Raw genomic sequence first — 22,997 nt, 5'->3', positions numbered from 1 at the left:
CTACCGCAGGATCCTAGGAGCTGACCTGTCATCAGTCACTGTTTTACGGAGCTTCACTCCTCGACGTATCGACACCAGCATGTCCACGTCCTCCTGGGTCGCAGAGGATGGCTCTTGGGACACAAGCTGGACCAGATCCCCTGGTAGTGAGCTGGGAAAGGGGAACTGACTCTCACCAAAGGCATGGGCACTGGCTGCTAGCTCTCCTATCTTCTCCACCAGGCTGTGGCGGTTGGCAGCAAGCAGGGGGTCTTCCTCAGCACTGTTGAGGGCCATGCTGGCTGCCTGCTGGGGATTAACAGTCCTGTCCACACCACCTGCCCCATAGCCCCATGTACTGTCCGGGTGACTCATTGGCTTTGGAGAACCCCTCGTGAAGTCATTAGCAGATGGGTCATCACTGTACAGAAACTCCTCGCTGCCGGTTCGATGTTGCGATGGGCTAACATAGCCTGGAGAGTCTGGCACTTTAGGGGTTTTAACTGGCACAATGGGGGGACGGATGGGAATAGGCCCAGATGTGGATGGTGTGCGTCTCACACCAGTCTTGGAGGATGGCGTCCGGCGAATAGTTGCTGTCCCAGATGCTATGGCTCCAGAGCCACTTCCTCCTGCACCATTTGGAGTTCCCTGTAGGGCCTTACCTGCGGGCAGACCTGCTGTGCTGGCAGGCCTCTTGGTTTGGATCATGCGGCGATAGCTCTGGGCAATGTTACTATGGCGTGGGATGGTGGACGACTTGTCAAAGTCTGCCTGCCCTTCACTGTCAGCATCCCCATTGAGCGAGTAGCACTCATAATCTGAACCTAGAAGTGACAGCGAGCCATAAACACCTACTTTGCAAACTGAATGACAAAAAAGGTCACAAAATCAATTCCTTCCTAAACAAATGCAACTTTTACAGCAAACATATACACAAAGCATATATACAATCCAACAAAAGGCAACTGGCACTGCACTTTTCTAAAACACACACACAGGTGCCAAGGCTACAATAAAAAGACATGGGAATGGATGTTATGTGCACTGCATTCTAAAGGTGTGTGAGAGTTACCTTGTGAGGGAATGGTGTCCTCTGAGCACGATGGTGTGTTGGTTTGGGTGCTATAGCCGCTTGAGTACTGCAGAGAGTCCCTGCTGCTCTTCTGCTGCTCCATACTCAAACCTCTGGTCAAAACCATCGCTAAAGTACTGGCAGCTGGGGAGAGAGGCTCACCATGCTGCACACACATATCAAGAGACAGAAGATCAAAAAGGTGAGGAATACATAAAGATTAGTTCTTATTTACATGTGCAATTCACCAAACTGCGATATCCAATGCATATAAATTTATATACTAATATCTACATTTTCACTCCCCAAGGACTTTTTACCTTTGTTGCAATGGTCCCTGGGCCAATTCTTCCTCGGCGTGGATCATCTGGCTGCATTCCAGAATACCCCTGTGGACTGGGCGGAGCCTCCAGTTCTCTCATCTTATCCACAGACTCCCTTCTACGCTGCAGAGTGCTGGCCAATGACGGCTCACAGGAACTCAGTTTGGCCCAGTCCTACAAGAGCAGACGGAGCAATGACACTTCCAAACGAGGATCCCAGTGCCTGCCATCCAGCACTCATACAGGCAGCTAACATGGAAGCTGCTGATTTGGTTCATGAACTAGTTAGATGCTGAGGAAGATATGGGGCCAACTACAGCAGGTGATGTCAGTGTTGTTGAATGATATCAGTTTGGCAGGTCTTTGTGAGGAAAGATTAGAAAATTGAGCAGGAGCAAAATTATGATTGTGAGGTTAACATTGATTAATATGCATGAACGCAATATAACACAAGAAGCAAAGAAGCAAGAGAGATTAAAAGGAGAAACAAACCCAAAAGTAAAATTGCAAATCAAAACAAACCTTCCAGCTAGGAACCTTTGATGTGGGTGAGGGGGTGGTGGATCCAGGGGAGTGGTTAAATGTGGGGGACGCAGGAAGTATGACAGAGAGAGGCCTGATGGTGCCAGTGTGAGAGAAAGCAGGGCGGAAGGTACCAAAGGATGAGCATGAGCCAAACTGCGGAACGGATAGAAAAGTCTGAGTCAGAGTGCTCAACATCTATGAATAGTCCACGTCAAACCACACTGCAGCTGTCAAGTGGAACCCAAGGACTCTTAAAACTATGGATAAGTACAAGTGAACTGCACTGCACAATGTTTGTGTGTCTATATGTGCTCGTCTGCATGTGTGTCCGGAAAGGTACGTTGATTGGTTAGATGCATGCAGTACTAACCGCTGTAGGGGAGTTGCACTCGCTGACAGACTGGCAGGTTTCTGAAGCCTCAGAGGAGGCTGAGCTTGTTGATTTCTGGGAAAGGGAAGATGAAGTAAAAACAGTGGAATCGGGGAGAGCAAATGGAGAGAGAGGGGGGGGGGTAGGTGTGAGAGATGGACGATTCAAGGATTCAGAATTGGAATGTTGGTGGGTTTTAGAGGGGGATTACTTTCCTCTGAAGACATCTGTAGTCCATAGAAAGATAGAAAATAAAGTAGTCTCCTAGATTTATTTAATTATTTATTTTTTTCAGATGCATTGCATCACTAGGTGAGCCAGCATGCTGCCAAGTGTGTTCTGTACACTCTGAATAAGTCTGAATAAAACTTTCAATCCAGTGGGATAGAAAGTTTACATTCGCAACTGATAAAGCATTATTGCACCAAAACCCCAAGAACTGACTATGACTATGGGTTCATCACTGAAATGCAAACACAACGAAACTTGTATCTCATGTCAGATTGGAGACACCACATGGAAAAGGACTGCTGTTAAGAACACTGAATTGTTGTAGACACACTTTGACAAAAGAGTTTCTGGTTCTGTTGTGTTCTTAAGCCCTTCAGTCTTGCTGCCTGATGAATCTGTAGAGCTTAAAAGTTTGCTCTGTTCTTGGATTTTGATGTTATAAAATCCCTTTTTTCACTCTTGATCAAAGATTAACTTTCATTATTGCATCTGAAACCATTACCTGACTAGTGATGTCAGAGGGCATGGGGGAAGGAGGCTTGGAGTAGGTGTTGGCATCCTGCGAGACAAAGCCCGAGTCGTGCGAGGACACGCTGCTGAGTCGATGTGCTCCAGCAGAAGGCATCTGAAGGAGACTATAAACAGAACACCACATCAGTAACTTTCTCAACATAGGGGCTGGTGAAAAATATGTTTCCTTATTTTCTCCTTTTGTTTTGATCTGAAGATTTATGAGTAAGCTACAGCCAAAAAAAAAAAAAAAAAAAAAACTAACAAAAACTGAAAAAGGTAGATGAAAAAATTTTATAAAAAAAAAACTGAATATGAAGGCAGTGTTATATGAAAATTGTAAACAAAACCATTCTTCTAGTTGGGGTGTATCAAAGAGCAAATAAATTATTCCCAGTTTGATTTTTCTTTCCCACTGAATATCATTAGTTGTCTCTTCCTCTCCCACAACTTCTTATCCTCTTCCTCTGGAATATAGTTGTCATTCTTCTGTAATCACTGTCCGCCAGGGTGCGGATTAAGGAGGTATGGCAAATTAAATATAACTAATTAAATAACCTTATATGATTTCTCCGCCCTGCATCTTTTTTTTTTTTTTTTTAAGTACTGAGTGAGATTGTTTTTCCTCTTAGGACTGTCAACAATTGAAACATGGCATGTTTCTCTACAAGCAGAAAAGATGACTGGGTTGCGGATACACTTAAAGATATAAAGCAGCAGCAAAGCGGCATAGTGGTTAGTGCTGTTGCCTTAAAGCAAGATGGTCGTGGATTTGATTCCCAGGTCTGTGGCTTTTCTGTGCAGAGTTAGCATATTTGCCCTGCGTTTGTGTGGGTTTCCTCTGGGTACTCCAGTTTCCTCCCACCGTCCAAAGACATGCATGTTTAGGTAACTGGTGACTCTAAAAAGCCCTCAGGTCTGAGTGAGTGTTTGTTTGTCTATGTCTGTCTCTCACTGTTGGTCCTGCGATGGACTGGTGACCTGTCCAGAGTTTACCCTGCTTTCGCCTGGAGCGTTGGCTGAGATTGGCTCCAGCTACCCCCACAACCCAGAAATGGACTAGCGGTAGTGAGTGACATAAAGCAGTCATACTCACACTTGACTAATTCTGATATACAGCCAAAGTCTGTGTTAAAATTTGTAAAATACGCTGCAGAGCCAGCACCTCAGTAAATGCATAACACTATATATAGGGTGCAGTTTTAATTGGATTTAAATGCAACATTGACACAACATTAAAGGCTTTTTTCTTTACCTTGAATGAACTTTGACCAACATTTAATAAAACACATTTATTTATTTATTTAATTATGACAGCACCATTAGCTGTTTAAATATGTAAATTTAGATTTTCATGTAGGCTCTTGGGTTTAAGGCTGTGATGTTTCCCAGCTAATCTGGATATAAGTTTGAGAACTGCAAATCCGCAAAAGAAGCTGGTAAAATACGTCATGAAGTAATCTGGCTGCGTGGCAAGGGAAGGAGGATGGGAGGGGTCAACACTAATGTTTCATGATGGCCTTTGATATTTCATTCCTTTACTGTTGAGATAAAACTTGAGTTGATATGAAGGATGCCAGCACACAATGCATATCACATTGCCATATATCTAACACATTGCACAGCAAACAAAAGTGCAAAATTAATTAAGTTTAATGGAGAAAAAAAGGGCAAGATGTTTGGGACATACCTGCACATGCTGCTCTTTCTGGAGCTGGTGCTGCTGGGGGAGGAGGGAGGGGTCTGGTAGGACCAGCTAAAGTCAGAACCTTTTAAGTCCCGGATCACCTGCAAAACCGAATAATCTAATTGCAATGATGCACCAGCAACAATATATACCAGGCAAAATTGCTCCCCCCCGCCCAAGATAGAGGAAAAACATTTCATAGGATAGTTTGTTGTTGTGATAACATAAAGAAGGAAAGTAAGAGCTGAAAAAAAACAGAAGAGACTTTGCAAACACATAATTTCAGGAGATAAATACAACAAAAATGTTCCACTTCAGACCTAAAAAACATACATTGCAGCATCATAGAATCACAGAATAATGGCAGTGATGCATCTTATCACAATTTTGTAATTCAAATGATAAGGCAGTTTACTATAATTTTGCTACTGTCAACAAATGTCATGAAAACACAAACCTACAGTGCATTCATGTATCTGAATACATTCTGTAGCCACGCTATTTCTCTCAGGCGAGAGCCATAATTCGCTCCTGCTGACATCATAAATCCTTACGGATAGGTCACAAACATACAATGCCAAATTATTTTCTTTTATTTGTAATTTTTTTTTATTTGTAGCAAGTACATATCAGGCATATAGCACCTAGCAAAAAAAAAAAAAAAAATATATATATATATATATATATATATAAAGTATATTCTTATATATATATAAAGTATGTTCTTTGGACCCTTTTGGGGTGGATTGATACACATTGTTATGGCAAGCATTAATAGTAGCTCTGTTTGGGCTTTATTTAAAATAAACTACAATTCCCAGTTTCCTTTTCTTCTTTATAGTTTTTCTTTTTGGACAGCACTGGGGTTCAATGGCACTCACAATAAGTTAGATAAGTTGTTGGTGGCATCAGTAGAATTATTTCACATTGTTTCACATCTATGTTACCTGCTCACTGGCTGGTGGCAGTTTGTGCGGGTCCTCAGTCAATGCAGTCAGGTCCTCAACAATAGGCTGCAAATGTGTTACCTCTCCCAGCATAGCAATCTCGACATTCTGGAGGAAGAAAACAGGACATCGAATTAAACAGCTATCACAAAAGCAGCATGTCTAGTGAAAATTTACTTTAGTTTTTTTTAATTTACACATAATTTCGACAACGTTCAGCAGCATGAAGGCTATGTATTTCTCACCACCACTGGCTGCAGGAGATTAATGAAGGCACAGTAACGCCCTCTCTCCTCCAGGAGGGCTCTGCGCACTGCCTGCTTTTCAGTCTCCTCCATCAGCAGGTACAAGTCACTGACATCCTGCATGGCACTGTCCAGCTGGGGGCGCAGGTTACCCCGGCCTGACCAAGGAGAAAGCAAAAGGGACAGGCACACAGATGAGAGGAGGGAGGATGGCATTATGGAGAAGAGAGGTGAGGGGAGTTGAATAAAGACAGACAAGGGAGAATGAGGACAAAAAGAGAGATTGAAAATTGCAGTGGCAGTTAATTATTATGGATGTGAAATGGAGAGGTTTGCTCGGTGCACGGAGGATAGAAGGAGAATTTTTTAAAAATGAGAGATGATTAGAACAAATAATGATAAACTGCATGTGTGGTAGAGGTCAATGCACTGACAAACACCAAACTCCAATGAATGATGTACATGGGAGTGAAAGGACAAAGCATGTAATCAATCACTGCTGCAAAGCCACTGGTGGTGAGATCCTAAAATGAATATGACACAACCCAAGACCACAAAAACACTCAATAACAGGCAAACAAATGAAGGAAGGATGAGCTAGAAATGACCACTGACATTTTAAAATCTTGGAAGCTCAAAAAAAAAAAAAAAAAGAAATTCATTTATCTTGCACAAAATCATAATGGAATTCCATCTCCGGCTTCACGATTTGCACAGACACGCTGCTGGTTAAATATTTAACCCCGTATGGTATACCATGTCTTAGCCTTTTTGGTTAATTCTTAAGCATGGCACTCACTGTTCTTGAAAATGAGTACATAAGGGATATGAAGATGAACAATCTAAAGTTATGTCTTGCGGTGTTAAATTCAAATAATCTGTCTTCTGTATCTCTCCGAGAGCATAACAGTTAAAGTAAAAAATTAAGTAATTGCATGTCTGTTTTACAAATGCCCATGTGTATAACACTTATTAGCTTGATTGGCTAATCTTTCAGCAGACCTGCATTTAATAAATCACAAATTAGATGATAAGCCTGTGGGGATCTGACAGCCTGCCAGTTATGCTAATAGGTCCTTACAAATAGAAGTTTAGGTCTTTGTTAGAACACTTAGTTGTCATCGTGAAGATAAATGTCAGATGACAAAGACCTAATTATCCAGAGGAATGATGGGATGCTATTAGATTGGCTGTTTCTTACTAACCCTAACACTAAAGCATTCAGTAAATGCAGCAGAATAATTTGAAGTAGTCAGCCAAACTATGTATGCAAAAGGAAGAGAATAAGTATATACATCCTTCAACTCCAAATGTAAAAACTGTGCAGGGTTTGCTTTAACTGGCAGTTTTACCTGACAGGGATGATTATGACTATGAAATGATCTTGTGAAGATCACATTCAGAGCTAAGCACAGTGGACATACCTAGAAGTTCTACGGCCGGGGGGAAATAGCCAGAAACAAATAGGGAGGTTGCAGGGACAGGCGAGGGGAGGAGAAACAGAAGAACAGGCAGTGTTAGCTGTATCAAATCAGGACACATTGCATATTTATGACTCACCTATAACACTGGTGTAAGTTCTGTTTGGAAATATGAATTTAATGACAACCAGCAGAAGGGGCTAATACATGCACAGCCAGGAAAGGGGACTATTTCTTTGACTTAATGTAGTCAATGATAAATCATCTCCAATTGGAAAGAAGCTTCTGAAACTTTGCCAGGCATTTTGATTTGATTGAGGAGCCATGTCCAGCTCTACACTGTAGATGGCACCAATTCAATCTAAAAACATTAGTACAGAACAGGGATCAGTAGCCAAGCAGACTTTGTCAATAACAGCAGCAAATGTTAGCGTTTTATCATTGGTCTGTTAGTTACAAGGTCTTGAAAGACTCGCTTACCTTTTCTTGCCTTTTTTTGAAGTTTAATGGTGTCTAATGACTTCCTTTTAATTTCCTGACGAGAGCGCTTATATTCTGCGGAAAATGAGTCAAACCCAAAGCAATATCAATTTATGTGCAATAATGATTATTTAATACAGGGTAGGTAACGCTGGGTGAAACTCATGGGAAATGGTATACCACTTGTGTTTGTTTAGTTGTTCACCTTTAGCATGGTCTTTGTCCAGCTGATTAGCTGTTTTCTTCCATTCCTCTATCCTGTCTTGAAGTGGTGTAACCAGACCTTCCATGATAGCACTGCAGCGACAAGGAGAAAGAACATGATGGCAGACAGTGAGAGAACAGAGGACAAAACAAATAGTTTTATATTCATTGCACCAAAAAAAAAAAACAAAAAAACACACACACACAAAAAAAACACTCAGCAGAATGGAAGGCCAAAAGAAATGGGGGCATAGATAATTGCAGTTGAGGTAGGACAAAGAAAAGAAAAAAAAAGGGGGGGGGGGGGGGACTGCTTACTTGGTGAAGTGGCGTAATTTCGCCTCAATGCTGCGATGTCGCATGCACATTCTCGTCAGAGCGGAGCCAATATCCCTTGTGGCACCTTGAAAAAGACCAATATGAAAAACTAATTTTAATGTATGATATGAACTTTGCAATGTATATCACAATCACCTCTTGGCCTAGAATGTGATATTTAAGAAGAGATGTAATCTATCAGGAGGGCATTTCGAGAGTGTAATTCTCTCCTCTCAATTTTTTTTTTTCTCCCTGACAAATAAAAATCATTGGTTGCAGCCAGTAGGTGGACAACTGTGGGTTGTTATGGACTGTAAGCCTGTAAATGTCATATTTGTTTAGGGAACGCAAATGACTGCAAACTAAAACGCGTACTCTGTGCCTCATGCTTGACAAAATTTGCATTTTCCCCTTTGACACTTCAGGATCATCACACGATTCTCTCCACGGTAGATACCAGCTCATGTGAATTAGTTACTGTACTCTTCCTCTTTGCTGAAGTGTAATTAAATGAGGTTTAAAGCCCCTAAAGCCTCAGCTGGCCCACTGTCTCACAGATAGTTTGCAGGCTGGTGTAATATGTGGTAGCACTGATCCTGTTGTAATCTGGACCACATAGGGCTAATCTGAGTGTCTCCCACCACACACACACACACACACACACACACACCACACACACACACACACACACACACACACACACACACACACACACACACACACACACAACACACACACACACACACACACACACACACACACACACACACACACACACACACACACACACACACAGGGAAAGAGAGGGGACATCTTTCAGTGGCAGACAAGCCTCACAGAGTGGAAGTATATATGCTTGTATGTGTGTGTGTGTGTGTGTGTGGGGGACAGGTGGTGTGATTTACCACCCCCATCCTTCCCCCACTCCACCCTTTCCAAAGTTCTCACCCCCTCTATCCTGGAGGAAAAAGGAGGGAACCCTGTAAGGGGATATCCCTCTATTCTTCCCTGCCTGCTCTGCCTTTCCTGTTCTTTCTGTTTCCTAAACACCATTCATGATGCAGTCCAGACAGAGAGAGAGAGAAAGGAACTGGTTTAAACCTGCATTGCAAAAACATGCAAGGTGTTGAATAAAACTGAAAGAAAAACATGGCTAAAATTGCAGGTCTAAAATATGACACTTTGTACGGAATGCTCCAGATGGTTGTCAAGTGAGATCAGTGGCCACTTCCAGCAATCATATAAAGAAACTAGGTTACTGTCTCCAGTTGATGTCACGTCACACTGCCAGATGATCATTCCACTCAAGTACTTAGCTGTCAACTGCACTGTTGCACTAGTTTAAAGGCAACCGGCTGCAGATCTGGACTCTATCTCACAGAGGCATGAGTAAATGCAGAGCACCTTGAGGGTGCTTGTGTATAAGGGAATAGAGGGTTGTCCTGTGTCTACCTTGCTTTTCTGGCATTGGAGATGAAAGGTCATCCAGCTGTGTCGCACACAGGCATTTAGCACCAGCAGGAAGTGATTGAAGTAACATGTGGAACCAATAAGCTGAGCTCTTGCTATAAATACCCAAAGAATTTCAATCTTCTAAAGGAATGGTGTTTAGTATCTACCATATGACACACTCAGTGCTTTACAAAGCCAAGGGTGAAGGCACAATGTGAAATACAAATGTGAGCAAAGGGCACCTTTAAACAAGTGCATCTTGTTTCTCCTCTTAAAAGCACGACAGGAGGCTTGCACAGCTGCGAATCAACTCTTGCTGGGTGAACGTGCCGGATAGAGGAAGACTAACAGAGATGGAAGGGAGGGTAAGAAAGAGGCTAATGTGGGCTCTTTTATTTCTTTAACAGATATTCCCAATGGCACTGACAGCCAGTGAGGGCCCTCAAACCCCACTCTCCTGTCCCATCCACACCTGCTTATTTCCCTCCCAGTCTCCTTCTCTCCTCCTTTACCTCCCAGAAGGGGATCAGCTGACAGCTACATCCTGAGGTAGCCCAGAGGCTTCCTGTCCATGTCCAAGAGCCCTGCTGGCCTCTGGCCTCGACCGGATGTAAAGGGACACAGTGATGTACTCCCACAACACCCTGCATTCACACAGAAATGTGAAGACCAAATACAAGCAGGGAGGACTGATTTGAGATGAGCACACTCTCTTTATTTTCATCACCCTTCAGCTATCTATTTTTCAAAAAGGATCCTTTTTTTCTTGATGTGAATTGATGTGTGGTTTTGGGCAACATAAATAAAATAATTAACTCTCTCTCAATCCAGATATACAAATACTTGACCACATAGTCACTTGTAACCTGGTTAAATATGTGTAGGGAATGGGAAAGTGATTATTTCACAAACATGTACCCCTGGCGTTTTAGGGAAAGGAGGTCTGACCCTCATAGCAGACACCTGCACTTGCATGAATGGACCAAAACACAGACCAGGAAGGAAGAGAGTTGTTATGAAACTCAGATGTATATCTTAATACATGGAGCAAATAATTAAGAGCAACTGAACAGTGCAGCAATGTGTGGCTAATTATACCAGCATTGCGGTGCATGTGTCTAATGCCCTATTCACATAAATATTAATCGCCATTAGATCTGCTTGTATTAGGGATTGTTGGTAGGCAGGTCAAGCCCCCACTGTTGTGTTTAGTGGGAACCTTGAGCTACAGTATCCAGGAAAGGCACAGTGTGGTCTACGCCTTTAGTGAGTGGTTCAATCCAAAGTTCTGGTTCTATTTAACTCCCTTGATTCCTCAGGGAAGGAGGAGCATTTTAATAGGCCTGCTTTATGGGAATTTCTCCTGCCAGACATCAAGAGCCAGGAGCTAAACTGCCATGGGCCTCATTTGCTGATGTCTTCAAAATGGGAGCTCAGCTCAGCTATCTGTCTCACTTTCAGCATCTAAACCCTGCTGCTCTGCTCAGATTTCATTTTTACTCACAACTAACAAATTGAAGTAAGAGTCTTCTCCTGAGCGGTGTATGTGTTTCCACTCTCTCCCTTTCTCTGTTTGCTTCCTGTGTCAATAAAGCATTATGTTGGCTGTAGAGTAAAAAGGTACAGAACATCCTCATGGTTACACTTCCAGGAATATGAAGTCCCTGTGTTTCACGCTGATTAAGAGAGTTGAGCTTAGCTGAGCAAATTCCATCATCTGCGATACAACAATTATTCCTCACACTGGCACATTGGCCATGGCGCTGACTGTGGCTGGCACAGACAGTTAAGCCTCCTGCTTTTACCCTCCCTCATCCCTTTTAAGTGCTACAGAATGCAAACTGGCAGGGACACAGCGGAGACCACTGATGGATGAAAAGGGCTGCAGGGTGAGAGGGAAGGATGAAAGAGGGTATACGTTGCCAAGGTGTCAGTTGGGTTTGGCCAGTTAGGGGGCAGAGGAAGTGTGAGCTAGCTGCTGCAGGTGTAGCAATGATTGCCAGGACAAAGTCACATACTTTAACCCAGTAAATGCATCTCCTAGCTCTAAAATACCAAGAATGAGAGTCTCCTGAGACTCCTGAATTCAAAAACTCACCTTACATTCACATCAAACATTCGCTTCAAAGCACAGCATGAGTTCTGGTGGTCTAGCTAACTAGACGCAGTCAGTATGCGTTCACTAGTAAGGGAGGGGAGCAAGGTGTTGAAGGAGCGAACTGTAACAGTTAAAACAGCCACATGCCAAGAATGATTGTGAATCAAGAGTACAGTGCTGTATGCATCTAGCTGTGGAGTTATAGAGCTAAGTGAGGTCACAAACACAGACAGTGTGTGAGTCCTCTCTCATGACAACTTTTGGTTTGTGAATGTAAAAAAAAAAAAGTTTGACTCAGTTTTTAAGTTTAGAATTTGTCTACTCTACATGTGCAAAATGAAAAAAATGGGGTTACAAGTATAGTTGTAGAAATTGTAAACAAAGTAAGCCAAGCAAAATTTTGAGTTTTTTGAGGAGGAGGATTTATGCTGAAATGACCCGTAATTACTTAACAATGAGAACACTTTTGTATTTATGGCATATATTTGGCACAGGGGGAGGAAATAAAAAAAAAAAAAAAAAAAAAACGCTTTTAATCAAGTTAAATGCTTTCTGCAAAAAGACACAGATTTGATTTTACTTTGTCCTTCATTGTGTTTCAGTCCCAATGTTGCTACCATATCTAAATATATTGTAACAGCATTAATCATGATGCCATTTTTTTTTCCTTCTGCATGTATTTAAACTCAGGCTCTATTAATCTGTAAAAAGTCAGAATATAGTGTATTGTGGATAATTAAAACTTCCTTGTTTTTTTTCCACAGCAGCAGATGAAACCTGAAGATACATATTTTGCAATGTAAAAAAAAAAAAGCACGAATGCAAGGTATTTCTCAAGGAGAAAATTAAACCTGACCTTCAATGAACGTGAGCAGGTTTATAAGGGAACATGCGTCTGCAGTACCAATCAAAACAGCTTACAAAGTCTTTGTGTCACTTCCTTTCAATGTCCCTTCATACCAGAAAAATACTAATGAAAGACAGAGGAAACAGCCTTAAGATCACAACAGTTTTAGTTTCATGCACACAGACCAACAAACACACTCATCCCATTGTTGTATGGTCTGACAGTACACACGGTAAGTTTCACATCATAACCAGAAACACCCACAGATGCAGACAGAACTCAGTGTGTCCTTATGTGGTGTAAACATGTTCTGGAGTGTATTAAGACAAGACTGGAGGAGGAGCAGGAGAACAAGGAGGAAGTTTTATTTTGCTGCTGGAGGAGCATCCTGTTCAGGAACATAAATGCCGCTAAAAATAAACAGTGGTTCATGGCCAGACATGCTTTTCATTGGACGTGAAAAAGGGGCAGATAAGAAACAAGAAAATGTAACAGACAGGGAAGTAGAAAGGCAATTAATGGAAAAAAAAAAAAGATCCGCAAAGGACTGTGGACCTGCAGGTAAGGGAAAGGATTGCAGATGTATCTTAACTCCAAAATGGAAAACAAGACAGACAATGAGGCAACAAACAATGGCCTGTTAGTGACTCTGTATTAAGTAGAGCAAAGCCTGCGAGCCAATTCAATCATGTAGGACGTCCTGCTTTTCATTTAAATGCCACAAAGTTGTTTTTATCTCTGCTAACAGTTCACCTTGCTTCAGGTTTCCTTGACCAAAGTTGCTTATTTGTAAACAATCCTCTATCTAATGCTGACAGGACTGCTGCTAAGGCCTTAGAGGCTACAACTGGACATGGAGCTTATTAAATGTTTTAATAAGTGAGACTGAGTTAGAGTGAGTGAGTGATAGTGATTGAGGTTTGCCATAGCTATATTTACCAAATAAAAAGGCTATAGTACGAACTATGAGCTACGCTATGCCTTCAGAGTAGTCCAGGCTACAATGATAATAACTGTATTATCATATCAGCAACAGCCATAATTTGGTGGCACATAAATACTATTAACAAATATGATAGCAATCCATCCATACTTACTGAGATATTTCACTAATAACCACTAATGTAAACCTCATAGTGGTGGAAGAAGAAAAGTCAGCAGCTCAATTAAGTTGACAAACCCCACTACAATGGCAAATGCTGTGGGGATAAGCACAGTAAAAAATAGTCAGCAAATTTATGCTGTTAATCAGCCACTTTGATACAAACTATTCCTGTATCGTTTTCATTCCCCCTTTTAATGTCCTCAGTAACATTCCTCTATTAGTCTCTCTCGTGTATTTTCCCGCCCCTCTCCAGCTCCCTTCTACACTGACTCTGTGTTCAGGATTTAGCTGAGCACACTGTTCCCCTCAGGTCTCCTGTTTGTCTACTCAGTTTGGTATTTAGTCCTCAGAACGAAAGTTACACTGAGCCTAAAGATTTGTTTTCACTCCCATCATTACTCCCCTCTTTTCATCCGTTCTTCACATCATTGTTCCAGCTACTTTACCCTTCATTTTTTAGATGAGTAAAAGTAATTTTTAAGTAATCGTTATAATAGCAGGAAAACATGAATTTGAGTTTTGAAGTTGAAGCCTTAAACTCTCTCTCTCTTTGGGGGTGGGGGGTGGAGGGGAGGATTGTGTTTGGAACTGTTTAAAGGGAGACAATAAACTTAATATGATATGTCATGTGACCTCATGGTTGGTGGTCATGGAATACATGAGTGCTCATGCAATCAGCACAGGGTGGATTCCAGTCATCATTGTGATAGCATGTACGTCCAATCTATAACAGTCAAGATCCATTTTCAGACCCACAAGAGATGAAGAGCTAACCTCTTTGTCCTGTTTCATAAATTGTACAAAATGTACCCATATCAGGCTTGAACATAAGGGGTTGATGGATGTCAGAGGTGGTCACATGAGCACACATTATTTGACACGTCTGTAAAAATAGCTACGCTGCTGGGATAGCACAGAGGACAGTAATCCCCTGATCTCACTCTACACAAGGCCATGGCCACATCTCGTCCATTGCCAGGATGTCCAGATGGCAGTTAAGGATATCCATCCCATCTGCCAACCTTGAGAAGCACGGTGGCCAAGCAGATTACTGCTTCACTGACACACTGATCTACTAGTACCTCCATATCTCCACTGAGTATAGACTGTATGAGTAAGAGAGAACAGAACGAGAGAGCGGTAAAGAGGGCTTGCACTGACCCACTGGAACATAATGTGTGGATGGTTGTGTGCATTGGTGTGAGACTGTTACTCGGCAGTCTCTGGCACAAAGATGTGAAGAGAAAATGGTTTTGTCATTGTTGAACACAAACTTGCAGTACACTGCAGTCTGTCTCGTGATTCCAGAGTGTGAATTCTTATAGCTGGGGGTGGCTGATCGTGAAGGGAAGGGAAGGCAGCCTGTGTCAGTGTGTTACAGAGTGAAGCTAAGAGGATTAGCTAAACGCCTCTGCCTATCCTGGATATCCAGGGCTGTGGAAATCCCACTGCAACCACAACCCCCACACAGGTCCAACCCAGCCCTCACTAGACCCACCACACTCTCCAAAAACAGACAAGCCTGTATCTCGTACCATGATGGAACATTAGTCCTAAACTACCAGCTCTTTGACCTGTATTCAGTTCAACCATGACCAAAAATGGAAAGAAGTGAAGTCAACTAAAACACATGTCATCTAGCCTAGCAACAACAAAACACCAAACAAAGGGCCTGCTATTCTCCAGATAGGTCCTGTCTTCTGAACTACATCACACAACAATTTTATTTTAATGACAAAGCAAGTCTAGACAACACATCAGAAACAATTAGATTGACCAATCACAATAAAAAACAAAGCTGCATGGCCTCAAACTAAGTCCCAGGAATTGCAAAATATTTATCTTTAAAAGGCTAAAATTCTTAAAATACATCCATCTAATATAGACTGGTGGAACTTTATTGGACACAAATGGTAGCCACCACCTCACGGAGAGACATGCCTTTAGACAAAGATCCGTCAACACAACTTAGAGAAACAGTGCTGTCAAACAGTGCAAAAACGCCTGGCAGCCAGCTCCTCCAGCTGCTACATAAAACACAGATGCTGACGCCATGACTGTGACCATAAACTCTAAAAGTGGAGAACATGGGCAAGAAGGAGGGTGGACATGAATGCAGATTACAAAAGACAGTAAAATGAACATGTAGACATGTAGAGGAGGATGTATGAGCTGGAAATAAAAGGGGATAGTCTCAAAAAATTATCTATTTATTATGGGTATACAGGAAAGGCCACCAAAATGTTATAGACAGGACTAATGTCAGGGCAGGAACTCTCCTTTCATTCAACTACCCTCTCTCCTCTGATTGATCTACGTGTTCTGAATGAAGGGAAATGTTGCTTTCCTTGGCAGGAGAAAGTCTTCAGTCTGGAGAGTGTGTGTGTGAGTTAAAGCTGTGAGTGTGTCAAAGGTAGATTAAAGGAAGCAGAAGAAGAATGTGATGAAACCTCCAGCTGTGCCAGCAGCTGCAGCTCGTCCTCAACACAAGAGGGGATTCGGGGTGACAGTGATGATTGCCAACAGTCTGTAACAGAGGGCAGCCCCTCCTGTGGCGCAATCAGCCGTATATGGCTGTGCAGACACTGAGGCAAACATGATCACTGCAGGCAAACAGACCCATACGCATGTGAAGGGAGAAAGACAGAAGGGGAGAGAGAGAGAAACCGCCACAAAGACATAAACAGAGAATTGTTGCGCAAGTAATCCTAGAATCCCACTTTACTACCACTGTTTCCTGAGCAGTCCTGAGTTAGAGAGTATAAAAAAAAATAAATCAAGTGATAGGACAGGAACATTTGAACACCAACACAATTTGTGATGGAAACTTTTAATTTTGCAGCTGCCATAAGAGTACATTCAGCTAAACTATGTCGACAGAGCCTGCAGCCTAGGGTCAAGGGTTATTCTAGGCCACCACAAGCCCGGTCAAGTAAATATCGACAGTTCTTCTGCAAATTAATTGCTGGCGTCCCGAGAGAGTAACACAGCTCCCACAGGAGAAATAGGATTGAAATGCACCATTTAAAGAAAAAAAAAGAAAAAAGAAATACTTTGTAGTTGTAATCACATAAAAATTTCAGATTCTAAATGTTTAAGGCATCAATTATTTGATTTTTCTACATAATAAAAATGTTCTGTCCTTAAACTACTCAGTGCTAGTCTAAGTCTTGTTCCATTAGTTTTTCCTTAATTAATACAAAGTCTGTCGACTCGAAACATTTTCCCGCATCCCCTCATAGAATCTGTGGCCTGAGAAGGATGACATTAATCCTAAAGTTAATGTCCCTGGGAGAGTACCACTAGACTGAGTAGGCATGCGAGTGACACACTTACAGGGATTTTACGTATCTATAGTAACAAAACTTAAATCGACTACCTTTTTCATCTCTCTCTTTCACACAGTTTTCTCTTCTTTTTATTGCGGACACACCTCTCCTTTAAAGTTGCCATCCTCCATACATCTGCTTTATTGACACAGCCATCTGCCAGCAGGTTGAACTTAGTCTAGCTTATTTTAATCAGACAGTCCATGTGCACTTACATCAGGGATCATTTAACAAACCTGACATATTGTTGTAGCAATAAACGTCCTCCATTATTGGAGAGGCTACATGAGTGAAACTGATGACAATGTGTGAACAGGAATGCAGGAATGCCTCTTTAGCTGTTTAGCTGGTCAGTAAAGGGCTGTCCTGTTAAAAAGCATTGTAGCATGTGACCTGTAAGGTCAGGTGGCCGGCTACCAGCTGTCACCCTTTGAATATCTGTGTGAGAGTGTGCATGCATGTCTCTACGCTTGTGTGATTGTGTTTGTGCATGTGTCAGGGGCCTTTGCACGCTCATCTGGCTTTGCAGGGTTTTTTCGCCCTATATACTGCTCTCGATGATCAACTCCAAAGAAATCTGCTTTAATCGGTTGCCTTTCTAGCCAGCATTACATGCTGACGAACCAGATCAGCAAACCTCATTAAGGCCAAAGACACAATAAGATCAGATTTTCATTTCTCTGATACAATCCCAAACAATCAGTATGGAGCCTCTCACGAAGAAAACAAATCGATATGTTAAAAAACAGGAGGTGTTTTTTCCCCCCACCAGAACTTTAACCTCCTAAGACCCAAACTCTTCCATGGCATGCATTTTTTATCTCCTTCGTGTTGTTGTTTTGTGTAATTTTGGTCATCTTGAAGCTAACATGTAATGTATTATACTCTTCTGCCACCACTAAGTGAAAGTATAATGGCCTCATTTGTGGACACCAGGCCCTTGTAGAGAAATATTTAGCATTATGGTTTAGACGACCTAAAATGTGATGTCCACATAATGTGAACACCAGGTTAACAGTGTGTGACCTTGGATTAATTGAAAAAAACATCGCTCTTACCTCTAGAGTTTGTAGCCATGTCTGCCACCCTTTGAAAGGCATCTAAAAAGGCCACTGCTGCCAGAATTGTGGTCCTGTAAATATACATGGGCACATACTCAATGGCACTTCACTGCATAAAAGTAGATCTAAATATTTCACAAGACTCTTTAAACAGAGCTTTATCTTTCATGGGAATGACTTCTCACCTGAGTTGAGAGTGCAGCTTGGTGGCCTTGGCACTAAAGTCTTCCCACACAGGGTAAGAGCTCTGATAAGAGAAAGGAACAAATAAGTCAAATAAATTTCTTGCCAAGGACATATACACACACAGATATGCTTCTCTCACACACATGCACATGAGTGTTTGCAAACAGATTCAAGAACACACAATGTTTTCTCCAACTGGAGAGAACAGCTTGTTTAAATGTCAGTGACAGATTTATTGACTGTAAACAATCTTTCCCCTTAATTTACACTGACAAGATACTGAAATCGATATAAGTCTACAAGAAAGAGCTTGGCCTCCTCCCTTGTGGTAAAGTAGCACGTTGTAGTAACAGATTCATACTCTGACTTTCTGTGTTATCTAAAAAGGTCCACATATGTTATTTTCATTTTGTTATTATCCTTCATCTACCCGCACACACACTCTTTTCATGGGTTGTTATGGTCAACATGTTTGTGTGTCTAGTTTACATTCATGATCTTTGCGAGTTTATGAGCATGGCAAAGGTAATATGAGTGGTCTTTGAAAAATCTGAATTATATCTGGATTATATTTACCTCAAGATCCTCATATGCTGCCTGCTGTGAGAGCAGTAGCCAAACATAAAACACAGTCAGGCCTCGACCCCATTAGGGCAAGAGCTTGAGCTCTGGTGAAAGGAGAAGAAGGCCATAACCCCTATTTGCCGCTTTGATGGAGAGGAACCAAAAGCTGTCACACATCCTGGCTATATATAGTCAACATACAGTCTGGAAAGAGTCTTGCTCTTCAATGACAGTGTTTCACTCCCAGCTTTTCATACTCAGATGAAGCCTTCAAAGCCTTGAAAAGTGATTTAACAGCCATCGTCCCTAACAAAAATGTTTGCCATGAACCTTTCTGCCTGACTGTCTGCACTTGACTCCAACAGGTGTCTAATTAGCTTGGGTGGCCTGTGACTCCCAGGGCAGGAGGGATGCGCTGCCAAGACAGCTGAGGGAAGAGGGTGAAGAGGCGGGCAAAAGGGAGCTGAAGAAGGGGGGGGGGGGGTACATTTCTCTCTTCATCCACACCCAATGCCAAGGGAGGTGAGGAGGGATGAAAAGAGGAAGGAAAGAGGGACCAGCACTTCCTTCCACGCCCCGTCATTCACACTACAGGGTGAGGTCAAAACCATCCTTGGAGTTGGCAAGGACATTTTTGAAGTTTGCTGTTTTACCACCAAAAAATTTGTGTGAAATTAAGAATCTACCCAAATCCAATTCTTGTTTGGTGATCTAATCCAGCTGAATCATTTTGCTTGATCTCACATCCTACCGCCTCTTCTACCAACTCCTACTCTACTCCTACTTTCATTTCTTTTCCTGTAGCTTGGTCAGGCAGTTATATAACCAACAGGTGCTGCTTCTAACAGCACATTTTATCTGTCCAGTACATTAGAGGCTGAGTATATGCACTGTGTTGATATTGTACACTATACAGTGACATTGTTCAGAAACAGGGGGATCAGCACAGGAAAGCTGTGCTTCTGCTTTGCTCATGGGGGGTAAAGCTGGTCTGGCAGGCTTGTATGGCCCAACCATGCAGCAGGAATGAGGTCAGATGTGTGTCTCAGGCAGTGGACTCGGACACTGTGCTGACTCTGGGCTTCAGCCTCATTCATCGGTGTTGCTTATCAATACACAGACTGCCTTTTCTAAGAGCTCCTGTCTCTCCCTCTCTCTGACCCTGGCATGAACCCAACACAAAAGAGAAATATATGAAGCCCGACCAGCTGCCAATAGTTGAGAGTTGATTTCATTGGAGCCTGACAAATGAGAGTCCATAAATAGTCTGTCTGAAGGTACCATGGCCCTGTGATCAATAAGAAATCTATAGATTGAAAGAGGTACCCAATTCCTGACTTCTTTGCAACTAGCAATACTTTGTAGCGAAAGTGCCCTTCTCAATAGGAAGACTGGGAGCTGTCTCCGTGCCTGATGATTATGTTCACACTTTCCATCTGTTGTAGTGAACAACAACAGACCACCCTGATTCAACTTCCTTGACGTGTACCCTCCCCCAACACACACAAACACACTTACTTGCATGATTAGTGATACATAATAGGACACATTTAGTTGCTGCTCAAGAAATTTGTATAAACGGCTAAATAAGTGGATAAATTGTGGTTTACACAAATAAGAGGCAACAGAAGCAAATCAAGTTACTATAGCAAGGCAAAGATCAGTTGTGTATCAAACTGCTTATTGGTAAAGTGGCAATTTTCTGCCACATGGATAAGCATTGGGAAGCAGAAACAATCTTTCATGCCAATTTCTGTTTAGAAGATTGAGGTGATGGAAACAGTTATTTCTATCAGAGCATCCTTCCATGTGTTGTATCTATAAGAACGTTGGAGGCTGAGATGAAGGAGAAACAGTAGCTTGAAGTCATATGGAAACCCAGATTATTTGTGGTATGATGGCTACATAGAAGCAAAGGAAAAGTGTCTGCTACTTTAAGTTATTGGGGGTGATATTATCATGTTCATCATGTGGTTAGGGTTTGACCACCGGACCAAACACATAAGCCCTAAAAGACTCAAAATAAACATCTTTGCTGCCTATCAGTTCACGCAAGCAGATACGACGCTGTGTGACACAACATCTTAACTATTGTTAAAGGCTACCAGAGCCTGAAAAACATGCTGCACATTATGCAAATAGCACAAAGAGAAACATGTTTCATCTGTCATTTTGTCCTCCAGCGGTGTATCCAATGGGGGAGCATCCGGTGAAAGAGACAAAGGCAGTAAAATATGCTTATATAAAAGCCACCGTGGACCCACAGAGGTCACATAAAATCCCTCTCTACTTTGAAACAGTGTGTGCGTTACCTTCATGTCGTTCACGATGGCCTGGAATAATCCACCCAGCGCTCCACACTCCTTCTCCACAGACTCCATAGTACCAAAAACAAACCAAAAAGCTCGTAGAAAGACAAAAAAAAAAATCTGCTTAAATATCCGACTGTTGAAGCGTTTCTAAAACATCGGGCAGGGGGATCTTTGTTTTGTTCATCCGCCTTTCGTTGTCCTCTTCCACCAAATTGTTAGTCCGCAGCAGAGAGGATGCGAAGCCGCTCTGCCCACGGCCAGCAGCCTGCGGAGCGCACAGACAATAAGAAATGTGCTGCTCGGTGGCACCGGGGACCGCTATTCGCTGAGCCGGACAGAGGGGAGGGGAGGGGGTTCAAGCTGCCCTGAACTACAGCCGGGAGACGTGGAGGGCAGAGCGGCTCCACATGATCTTCGCTGCTCGCACAAAACACTGAGGGGTCGTGTGGCTGTGGTGAAGAGTAAGAGCTGGGGGCACCACGGCAGAGGGGACGCGCTCCGTTGTTCGTAGCGGAGCAGATGTCTCGGAGCTCGGGTCTCCAGTAATAGGATTCATGGGAATGGAAACGGGGTTGGTCTACTTTTTTTTTTTTTTTTTTACATGCCGTGGGTATGGGGGAGGAGACAAGAAGCAACACCCCCTCCTTCTTTCCTTCCACCTCCATGCAAACAAAAGTGAAGGCTGCCTCCCCATTGAACAATTGACTGACTTGCAAAAGAGGATTTCCTGGGTTTCTTAGTGTGTATTCAAACACGCGTCTCTTAATGATCGTTTGCACCTCACTGAGTGTGTCTTAGTTGTTTTCAGGAAACAGTGGCTTGTGGGCCATAATCACCTCATTTTGCATTAGTTAACGTCCTCAATCTCCATGCCGGAAGACGGGGGAAGTTCATTCAGTTGTGGGCTGAATGAACTGAACTGAACATATGACTTATAATAATAGCTGTGGTTGGCCTAAACACGTCTGTCATATATATATATATATATATATATTTTTTTTTTTTTTTTTTTTTTACTATCCAAGAGTAAACGCTAGCTAGCTGAGCACAACAGAAATGCTGCCCTCTTAGCTAAACATGAAGCTATAGCCAGGAGCTAACAGCATCAGCCTTGCTTAGCCGGAATTTGGTGTTATGTAAGCACTTACCAGCAGCGGCACCCCTCCGGTACATCAATTTAAATATTTTGTTTGCAGTGGTTCACATTACTATGTCAAATAAATAAACTTCACTTTTACCAGCAGACTGTTTTGTGTGCCAAATGAGTTCACTGTTATGTTGCTAGGTAACCAGCTGAGACTCCAGGAAGTCAGTGCACCAGCACACAACCCCGTAAAACTACATAATATTGTTGTTTTGCGCCGATTGGGTACAAATAAGCAAACAAACATTGGCGACTATTTAACTATGAGTACGAGGTTTTGCTGACAGAGAGGATTTTCATATTCTCAGACTAAGCCTGCAGTTTCCCTTTGCTAAGACAAGCCAAGGCCATGAAGTCGGGCCGAACGACGCTCCTTATCTGTGATCAAATAAACGCTTTCTGCCGAGTTCTGTGAGCTGGTGCTGTTATGAAAAAAAGTAAAAATTAGTAGACAAATAAATGTATATATATATATAGTATATCAATATTGTATTTGATAAATGTAAATTCTTGAATGAATAAAAAAAGGAGGTCGTCCTGGCTTCATGCACATACTGAACAGGCTACACTTCATGACTTCCGTA

General features: G+C 42.3%; 1 protein-coding gene across 2 annotated transcripts; it reads right to left on the bottom strand.

Annotated features, from left to right (window-relative positions):
- mtss1la (MTSS I-BAR domain containing 2a) lies at positions 1-21,338 on the bottom strand. 2 transcript variants are annotated; one of them, XM_029522291.1, is made up of 15 exons: positions 21,270-21,338; positions 18,393-18,454; positions 18,205-18,278; positions 8,316-8,400; positions 7,999-8,090; positions 7,794-7,868; positions 5,893-6,050; positions 5,648-5,755; positions 4,704-4,801; positions 3,006-3,138; positions 2,273-2,347; positions 1,900-2,055; positions 1,375-1,551; positions 1,055-1,220; positions 1-806 (listed from the first exon to the last, which is right to left on the bottom strand). In XM_029522291.1, the coding sequence occupies exons 1-15, from the start codon at positions 21,336-21,338 to the stop codon at positions 1-3; spliced, it is 2,334 nt and encodes a 777-aa protein (XP_029378151.1). The 2 variants fall into 2 exon arrangements, with proteins under 2 accessions (XP_029378151.1, XP_029378152.1); XM_029522292.1 differs by lacking the exon at positions 1,900-2,055.
- Between the last annotated feature and the right edge of the window lie 1,659 nt (positions 21,339-22,997).

This window comes from Echeneis naucrates, chromosome 16 (assembly GCF_900963305.1).
Source record: "Echeneis naucrates chromosome 16, fEcheNa1.1, whole genome shotgun sequence".
Taxonomy (NCBI): domain Eukaryota; kingdom Metazoa; phylum Chordata; class Actinopteri; order Carangiformes; family Echeneidae; genus Echeneis; species Echeneis naucrates.
The sequence above is the reverse complement of the archived record's forward strand: the minus strand, read 5'-3'. Positions and strand labels throughout refer to the sequence as shown.